The sequence below is a fragment of the Camponotus vicinus genome, unplaced genomic scaffold (assembly GCF_025532165.1).
Source record: "Camponotus vicinus isolate PSW18456_S1 unplaced genomic scaffold, iyCamVici1.0 SCAF_4, whole genome shotgun sequence".
Classification (NCBI taxonomy): Eukaryota; Metazoa; Arthropoda; class Insecta; order Hymenoptera; family Formicidae; genus Camponotus; species Camponotus vicinus.
This window is the reverse complement of record NW_028141976.1, coordinates 14,293,925-14,303,352: the sequence shown is the minus strand read 5'-3', so window position 1 is coordinate 14,303,352 and position 9,428 is coordinate 14,293,925. Positions and strand designations below refer to the sequence as shown.

The 9,428-nt window shown below is 30.9% G+C and overlaps 2 protein-coding genes across 5 annotated transcripts; one reads left to right on the top strand and one right to left on the bottom strand.

Moving 5' to 3' along the window:
* The first annotated feature begins 245 nt into the window (after positions 1-245).
* Roe1 (grpE protein homolog, mitochondrial Roe1) lies at positions 246-1,965 on the top strand. The gene is made up of 4 exons (XM_083098345.1): positions 246-427; positions 995-1,418; positions 1,511-1,594; positions 1,662-1,965. The coding sequence occupies exons 1-4, from the start codon at positions 339-341 to the stop codon at positions 1,767-1,769; spliced, it is 705 nt and encodes a 234-aa protein (XP_082954471.1). The 5' UTR covers positions 246-338; the 3' UTR covers positions 1,770-1,965.
* Mlh1 (DNA mismatch repair ATPase Mlh1) lies at positions 1,724-7,664 on the bottom strand. 4 transcript variants are annotated; one of them, XM_083098288.1, is made up of 10 exons: positions 7,405-7,664; positions 5,382-5,558; positions 5,249-5,312; positions 4,987-5,186; positions 4,668-4,896; positions 4,363-4,564; positions 3,041-4,289; positions 2,879-2,942; positions 2,612-2,810; positions 1,724-2,528 (listed from the first exon to the last, which is right to left on the bottom strand). In XM_083098288.1, the coding sequence occupies exons 2-10, from the start codon at positions 5,492-5,494 to the stop codon at positions 2,236-2,238; spliced, it is 2,613 nt and encodes an 870-aa protein (XP_082954414.1). In that variant the 5' UTR covers positions 5,495-5,558; positions 7,405-7,664; the 3' UTR covers positions 1,724-2,235. The 4 variants fall into 4 exon arrangements, with proteins under 4 accessions (XP_082954414.1, XP_082954417.1, XP_082954416.1 ...); XM_083098291.1 differs by lacking the exon at positions 7,405-7,664 and adding an exon at positions 5,840-5,912; XM_083098290.1 differs by lacking the exon at positions 7,405-7,664 and adding an exon at positions 5,790-5,897.
* Between the last annotated feature and the right edge of the window lie 1,764 nt (positions 7,665-9,428).

The following is a 9,428-nucleotide window of genomic DNA, read 5'->3' as shown; positions in this document are numbered from 1 at the left end:
TGGCTGCGTTCAGCAAAAAAAGCTGCTTTGCAACTGTTGTAAAATTCGTGAGCCTGATTGGTGTATGCTCTTAATTTTGACTGGATCTAAGAGCATACACCAATCAGATTCACGAATTTTACAACAGTTGCAAAGCAGCTTTTCCTGCTGAACGCAGCCATTGGTTTCTACTTTCAGGTCCGACCAATCAGCATCGAATTACATCGGAAAATCTAGTAATGTTGCCCAACTGTTGAGTCTGCTGAATGCAGCCATTCTCGGACCCCATGATTGTTGTTGATTGTCGTATTTCATCATCCGTTCCTTGAGATCTTGTTGAGCTCCGCGAGTAGTGAATTATGACGTTGATCGTTATACCGGCTGTGGTGCGATTTAGTCGCTTGACGATTGATAATTTATATCAAATAAATAAGAGGAATTTACACAGGTATAATATTGTTATTTTTTATTGGCGCGAGTTGCGATTGAATGCTCGTTGCAGGATCGTATATCGAAATGAGGTTAACTCATGATTACTGCTATTTATTATTTATCCTATTATATTTCTTAATGACACGTAACATAATTCTTTTCAGTTGATACTGAATAATATTTTGCTATTTAATTTTCTTGAAATATCTAGTAATTTATAATCTACACTTCTTTTACATTGGTGTAATTGCATCATAATAACAGAAACTAAAGATTAATTTTAAGGCTTCTATTATTTAATAATCCAATAAAATAATAAACATAATATTCAATACTTTTTTTTATAACATCTAGATATTTTTAAGCAATTTTTTTTTAAATATAAAGAATTTTTTTTTACCATTTTGAAACATAGTATAGTACAAACATAGTATAGATTGAATATGCTAGAATAAAATTCCTAATTCTTTTTTGTACATAAATATTTGGATTGTAAAAAAATGATTAAATAATTATCTGCAACAATTTTTTATTGCATAGTTATATTAAATTTTTATTATATGGATAAAATGTAAAATTTTAGGTTGTCACAAGTATCTTCTGCATTTTCTTGGCAAAAACAATATTATGGCACAATAACGGAAGAAAAAAAACCTGATGCTGCTAGTGTACCTCCTAGTGTAGAGCAAGAAGCTACAGAGAAGATTAAGACAGAACTTGAACTTATCAATAAAGAGCTCGCTGAACTTAAAGAATCTAAAGATGTTCTTGAAGATAAATATAAGAGAGCATTGGCTGAAGGAGAAAATATCCGAGTTAGACTCACCAAACAGATTCATGATGCCAAACTTTTTGGTATCCAAGGTTTCTGTAAAGATCTTTTAGATGTAGCAGATATATTGGGAAAAGCTACCGAGAGTGTACCAAAAGCTGAACTAACAGAGAAGAACCCACATTTGAAAAGCTTATATGAAGGATTAATAATGACAGAAGCTCAATTACATAAAGTAAGTTACATTTTGTCAATATATCAGTTCAAGAATGTTTTTTCATAATGTATCTAGGCTGTTAATATTATTTTTCTCTTATTCCATTTTAGGTTTTCAAGAAGCATGGTCTAATTTCGTTAAACCCAATAAATGAAAAATTTGATCCTAATGAACACGAAGCATTATTTCAACAAGTAAGATTTGTAGAACTTTGATAAATGATTATATAATAATTTTGAAATAATGAAAAAAAATTTTCAGGAGGTTGAAGGCAAAGAGCCTGGAACAATTGTAGTTGTATCAAAAATAGGATACAAATTGCACGAAAGAATAGTAAGACCAGCATTAGTAGGTGTTGCTAAAGGATAATTATTTAACAATAGATAAAATATTCATTTTCTATGTTTTACAAATTGCATAAACCCCGATATAAAATGTTGATATTCCACAAACTGTACAAGAATTAGCAAAGGAAATATAATATGTTACTATTACATAAAGATTCTTACTATGTTATAATATGTACATAAAAATTTGTTTTTTAAAATACAGTCTTTTTATCACATGTAATTTGATTTCATTAGAGGAATAAATAATATACAATGATAATGCTAAATATTACACAAATTTCACATGATAAAAATAATGATGTATATATTCAATATAACATCTTGATACAAAAAACTGATATCACAAAAATATAAATTATAAATGTAATCACGATATAGTGTTTAAAATACACTTGATTAGACTTGATTTTATCTTGATTCAGCTCTTTTGTCATGGCACATTAATTGCAAATTGTACTGTATTTTTGTATGTTCAATAGTATATTTTAACATCTCTCGAATACTTTATACAAATCAGGTAAACTGGCTATTTGTAATATTGTTGAATCATGAGCAAAATGTTTTGGTGGAAGTAAACTTTCTTTAATCGCCAAGTATAAAACATGTTCGGTTATATATTTCCAATCGTGCGTCTCAGGTTTTGGATTGATATAGCTGAAAAATTTTGCTGTTTCACGACAGATATTCTGAAAACACACTTGTTCTTTTCTCCAATCAACTTCAGTTGACAGTCGCATTATGTACAATGGAATTTCTGCTTCATATGGAAAATATTTATCTGAAATATTATTAGCAACATGTGCAATTTTTCTGAGAATATTTGGAAATATAATATTATCTGATATTAATTTATGCACATACCTAACAATACTGGCAATGATCTTAAATTTCCTACTTTATCCATAATAATCGAAAAATATTCGTTCATCATATCTGCTTTTTCCAAAAGCAACTCTTTTACCCTTGCTGCCAATTCATCTTTTGGTCCATCTTCTTCTGTCCATCCAGTTTCTCCTGAATCTAAAGCAATCATTGCTAAGTCAAATAGCGATATCCGTTCCTAAAAATTAAATTCTCTATAGAGAGCTATAAAACAAATTTTTAATTTATTTCATCTGAAATACACACTGAAAATTTGATGACACCAAAATTTGCAAAATCATAAAGCATAATCTGGTAAAAAAGCTCCTCTCTAAAACAAATATATGTAGATTAAAATTAATTTTAAATAAATTTATGTTTAATTTCTTGAATATCAAATTGTATATTGATATACAATAATTCTCTTACGCTAATTTTCTTGTATTGCATATGTACAAGTTCACTCCACTTTGTATTAAAGCCGAAGTTTGATCAATGCAACCGACAAATGTCAAATTGGTGAGAATGTTTCTTAATCCCTCGTGACACTCGTCTTCAACTTCTTTTCGTAATATTAAAATACTAGTCAATTTTACCTCATGTCTAAAATTATTTACAGAATATGACTTAAACTGTGATGCAGACTTTGGAGATTCATTAGTAGAAACAGTTTTTTCAATTGAAACTATACGTTCAGGTTGATTTGTATTAGATATCGAACTTTCATCTTCTTTTTTGTTATCGTTTATACTTTGTAATGTAGTTTCTTCTTTATCTTCTTCTAAATTTTTTTTTCTATCGTCGATAATATCCTTATTTCCGAAATATTGATACACTTGCTTACGAGCTTTATCAGCTATAATGTCTCTAGAATTATCTTCCATAGATTCATCCCCTGTTTCGTCTAAGTCGTTTAAAAATTCTGTAACATCATATATAGTATTTTCTGAACGAATATTATCTACTTTATCTTTTTGTACAGACGTACTTGGATTACAAGTATTTTGTTCCGATGAACTTATAGTTCTAATATCTGATATATCACTCCAATGTGTTGAAGTATTAACTGAAGTCTCTTCAATATAACTCTCTCTTTTAGATAATGATGTAAAATTATGTTCTGTAATATTTAAATTAGAATTTTTTTGTTGACACTTATTAATGAATGGATTTTCCATAGTAATATGAGATATATTCTCCTCTGAAGAAGTTTCAATATTGAGAGATTCCGTTTCTGCATTATGAGTTGATTTTTCTATGATAGTATTGCTATCATGTTTGCAAGGAGTATGTATGGTGAAATTAAATTTATCCAATTTTTGATCAGACGAATCTGTTCTAATCATTTCTTTAGCTTGGACTTTTTTCAATTTATCTGGATTTTCTTTGTTATATTCTGGTAAAACTTCTTCTAGAACTTCTTTGCTAATGTCAACTTTTGGTAACCTGGCTTGCAGATAAAATGTTCTAGAAGCACTGTTACCAGCTAATCTTTCATCTAAAGCAAATTTCATTCTTTCAATTATTGCATCTTCATGAAGAAATCTAACTTCATGTTTTGTTGGATGTACATTAACATCAATATTTTGTGGATTGATATCCAAAGATATATAACACCATGGATGGGCTTTCTTTGGAAGATATACGGAATATATTTCCTCTAACATTTTACGAATAGCTGAAACGTTAAATATAAAAATTTTATATAAAAATTAGAAGAAAAATATTGATACATGCATGATTAAACTTACAAGAAGAATCAACCAATCGATTATTAATAAATAGGAGCATCATCATTCGTTTATTTGTGTAATTTGCATTTGTCACCAAAGCTTGCATCTTAAACTTATAAGTGTCGTCGTTTAACTCAACCTCCAATAATTCACGAGCAACTGAATTGGTATACAATATTCTTATATTACTTTGTTTTGTTGAATTATGTGGTGTTCGGACCTGAGAATATAACAGAACAATTATATTAAAATAATTTTGTTAAAATATAAGTTATATATAAGATGTACATTTTTCAGATATACATGTAAATGATTTATCTCACCTGTGCACTTGATTCACCATGTTTTTTTAATGTAAATCCTACTGTTGGATTATGCACAGCATATTTCATAACTATTTCTGTAATTTTATTAAATTCTTCTGATGGATTTGATAAAGCTTTCCTTCGAGTTGCCACATTATAAAACAGATTCTCTATTGTTATTATAGTGCCTTGATTTCCAGCGCAAGGTGCTGGAGGTGCTTTTAACTTGCTATTAATATATGATGCTCTGTAATTGTGTAGCAAATATAATTTTAATATCACAAGGAGAATTACTTCTTTTTGTAATAGAATTTTGATAAAAATTAAATTTGCATACTTATAGGCACATTTTTCATCTGCTGTTTTTGTGGCAATAGTAAGAAGAGCTATATGACTAATACTAGCCAAAGCTTCTCCTCGAAATCCAAACGTTGTAAGCGCACTGAGGTCTTCAAATTTTTGCAACTTGCTTGTTGTGAATCTTTCGCATACAATGTCCATGTCTTCCTTTCGAATACCTGTACCATTATCTTGTATCTAAAGGAAAAGAAATTATTATCGACTAGTGTTTCTACCGACACAAATTATATATCAAGTACCTGTAATAGTTTCAAGCCTCCTTCCTTTGTAGTAATTTGTATATTTGTTGCTTTGGCATCCAAACTGTGATATAAAAACAAATATTTGGTAAATATAGTAACAAAAAATATGTAGCTCACAACTTGTACTAACCTATTTTCTATTAATTCTTTCAATGCATTTGCTGGCCTTTGGATTATCTCTCCTGCTGCGATTTTATTCACCACGATTTCATCTAACTTTCTAATTTTTGCTGGCGTACACATGTTGCTCGAAATTGTTTGATAGATTTTTAATTATCTATAAAGTGACTCTCTTGCTTCTTGGTATCTGTTATAAGTATGTTATATGAATGCATTAAATGTATATTTTGAAAATATAATTTAATTTCATACATAAATTGAGATAATCAAATTAAGCTAAAAGTTATGAAAAGTTTTATGTTCGATGAATTTTTTTAAGAATCTTGTACTTTCGACAAACTCTTCATATTAGTATAATTGGCGCCAATATTTAAATATTAAATTGAAAAAAATTCAAGTCGCATCAACCACCAACTACCAATATCGCAGCAATTATTATCAGAGAGAAGAATGTGAGGTGTCACGGACCGCTTTTAGGCAGAGAGAAGAATGAAAGGTGTCACGGCCCGCTTTTAGGTGATCTCTGAAAGCGATACGCCCTCTGTGGACCTTGAAAACGTGCACCTAAACTACGAAGCCAAGGTGCACGAATGTTCTCAGAGGGTAACATATAAGGTGCACAATTTCTGGTTCTGTTCCGTGCTATGTGCACAAAATGTCGGTAGCACCAGTGCCGTATAGCAAGGTGCTCACGTATATCAAATAAATTTTAATATAAATGAGAAATGACGAATTTGCGATCCTCTCTCTCTCTCTCTCTCTCTCTATATATATATATATATATATATATATATATATATTTTTTTTTTTTTATTATATGAATGCAATGAGCAGCGACATATTGTTTAAGAACAATCATGTTTTCTTTACATTAACTGATTCCTCTTATTATTCTGTGCATAAAATTATTAAAGTAAAATAATTGAAAAATGAACATTTTATCAGATATTTTATAATTTATATAAAATTATGTCAACTTAAAAAATCAAATATCTCGTTAACTATTCAATGTGTGTGTGTGTGTGTGTAGCGTACACGGGAGTTATGTGAGCAAGCGAGAAGGCATTAAGAGAGCAAAATGGCAATAAGAGTGAGCGAAATAGCAATAGCACGAGCAACGAAGACTCGGAAATCGAGTGTTTCTTGCAGCCTGGCATACTATTTCTCTCTCGCTCGCTCCTATTACTATCTCGCTCGCTTCTGTTATTGTTTCACTCGCTCTTACGTACTCATGTATTGTCATGCTCATCTCGTTATCAAATCTGTCGCTGGCAAGCGGCCGATGACAAATTATGACAAATAAATAAGTTAATTATTTTAAGATATATTTATAAGGATAAGGGAGTAATTTTAATGGAATAATGAAAATTTTGCGATTAAAATAACATCAAACACGGTATCAATCGGATAAACGTAGTTAAATATACAGGGCGATCCTGAAAAACGATCCATCTATAAAATGACGTATTCCTGACACCATTCTAAGACAATTTTTCCTTTACCAAAATTTGATTTGAAGCGTAGTTTTTGAATTATGAGCAAAAATAGTTAGTAAATCACGCGTCGGGTACAGAAGGCAGGCAGGAGCGGCGCGGCGTGCCGCGAGCGCGGGCGCAGCTGACCGCCCGACGGGTGATTACCACCGCATGAGTCGCTAACTATTTTATCTTATAACAAAATTATGCTTTAAATAAAATTTTGGTAAAGAAGAAAATGTCTTAGAATTACGTCAGAAATACGTGTTCCTTAAAATAACGTTATTTTAATAATGAAAAGTTGTTCCGGATCGCCGGCCGTCCGACGTTGCAATCAGCTGATTGCTACACGCGATGTGTGTATGGCGGAGTGTGTGCGTAAGAGAGAGAGAGAGGGAGGGTAGGAGGGACAGACATTCATACACACGCACGCACTTTTTTTCTCGCTCTCTTTCTCTCTTTTACGCAACACTCATACACTCTCTCATTCAGTCTCTCACTCACACTCTCTCGGTCACTCACTCACTCACTCACCTGCTTACTCACTTGCTCACTCACCTTGTAGCAGCGTAGCGAATCTTCATGCTATGTATTGTTGTTATCTGCTGCACGGTTATGATTGCTAGAGATGCGCGACACATCGAAATTTTTTCGATTATTAGTCTCACACTCGATTGACACAATACAGATTACACGATAACGAGTTTACTGTTTATTCACTCACTATTGATTTATCGATACCAAAAATTATTTTCAAAGAAACGCGAATGCAAACAGCACATGACTCGACGCGGAGCGACGGACCGCGGAGACTGCGCGACCACAAGAGTTATGTTGCCAGAAACGCGACACGCGACATCTAACAAACGACTTGCGCGTGGCGCGTGATTGACGCGAGATAAGACGAACGATCGGCTAAAACCTTCGCATTGCGAATAATTTTAATTACATTATTCTTGCGATTGACTTAAATCTTCGCATCGTGAATGCAATAATTTCGAAAACGTAATAACGTACAACACATGCTTTTTAAAATAATAATTATTTATTATAATTAGAAATAGTTATTATTTATAATAAATAATTAATTTTTTAAGTATGTCATTATACGTTTCATGTTTTCTACCGCATTCGCAATGCGAAGGTTTTAGCCGATCGTTCGTCTTATCTCGCGTCAATCACGCGCCACGCGCAAGTCGTTTGTTAGATGTCGCGTGTCGCGTTTCTGGCAACATAACTCTATTCGTATTAAGTTAGCCGGAAATTTTTCAGCCAACCAAAAATCTCCTTATGGAATCGTTTGTATTTCGTATGAAGATGTTTGAAGTGTGATTAAAAACGTTTGTGAGTAATTAGAATAATTATAAAAAATTAATCATTTTTACAGTATGTAGTTAGCCAACATAACTAAATATTAAAAATTCTCCTTATGAATCGTTTGTATTTCGTATGAAGAGTTTTGAAGTATAATTAAAAAGGTTTGTGAGTCATTCGTTTAATTTTAATTAAATTTTTTTATATTGTGAAGTTAGCTGGAAGCTATATAAAATGGACGCCATCCTGTGATTGGTCGATTTGCTTATGGTAAATACTAAAATTTTCTCATGTGTACTGACTTTAAGTGTAAGCAAAACGAGCAAATTTATCTCTTTTGTAACTTTTAATCCATGACTAATTTATTATTAATTCCGCATAATCGCATAATATATCATGGATCGTGGATAAGCGTAGATAATTGAAATATGTTTTTCTACCAATAAATAAGTAAATCTTTTATAATTGTTTTATAATGTAGTCATCATTCAGAAAATGATCACAATTTGTGATTATGTATTTAATTGTTATTTTATATTCGCTTTCAAATAATAAACTATATAATAATAAAATTTATATAAAAAGATGGTAATATATGTAATCCAATTAATCATAATTGACAAAATAACTCAGCCGATCTTACTATCTGTAGAAATAGATTTTATATCAGAAATATATATTTATATAGCAAAAATTATATATTAAATATTACTACAGTCCAGAAAATTATAATATACTCAGCATAAAACTGATTTTTTATACAAGCTATAAAAAAAATTCTTCTATATTTTTTACTTTTATTTTTTCACAAGAAGTTATTTTGTCAATTATGATTAATTGGATTACATATATTACCATCTTTTTATATAAATTTTATTATTATATAGTTTATTCCCTAACAGCACATGTAGATTCTGAGAATACTCGGAGAATATCACAAAAGTATATTGTGTACATTCTCAGAACATTCGATATACGTACTACGATATATTGAGTACATACTATGAAAGTTCCTATGTCCCACTTTTTTCAGTTCGTAGTATATACTGTGAATATCTTGCAGTATATCTGTAGTATATCGATAGAACGTTGCCAGTATATTATAGGTATATCTGTAGTATATCGATAGAACGTTGCCGGTATAATTTAAGTATATCTGTAGTATATCGATAGAACGTTGCCGGTATATTAAAGATATATCTGTAGTATATCGATAGAACGTTGCCGGTATATTTAGGTATATCTGTAGTATATCGATAGAACGTTGT

Coding starts and splice junctions, on each gene's coding strand:
- Roe1 (XM_083098345.1), top strand. CDS start 339: ATGACGTTGATCGTTATACCGGCTGTGGTGCGATTTAGTCGCTTGACG. Junction 428..994: donor AATAAGAGGAATTTACACAG/GTATAATATTGT, acceptor GTAAAATTTTAG/GTTGTCACAAGTATCTTCTG. Junction 1,419..1,510: donor CAGAAGCTCAATTACATAAA/GTAAGTTACATT, acceptor ATTCCATTTTAG/GTTTTCAAGAAGCATGGTCT.
- Mlh1 (XM_083098288.1), bottom strand. CDS start 5,494: ATGTGTACGCCAGCAAAAATTAGAAAGTTAGATGAAATCGTGGTGAAT. Junction 2,811..2,878: donor TTGGTGTCATCAAATTTTCA/GTGTGTATTTCA, acceptor TTTAATTTTTAG/GAACGGATATCGCTATTTGA. Junction 2,529..2,611: donor ATCATTGCCAGTATTGTTAG/GTATGTGCATAA, acceptor ATAATATTTCAG/ATAAATATTTTCCATATGAA.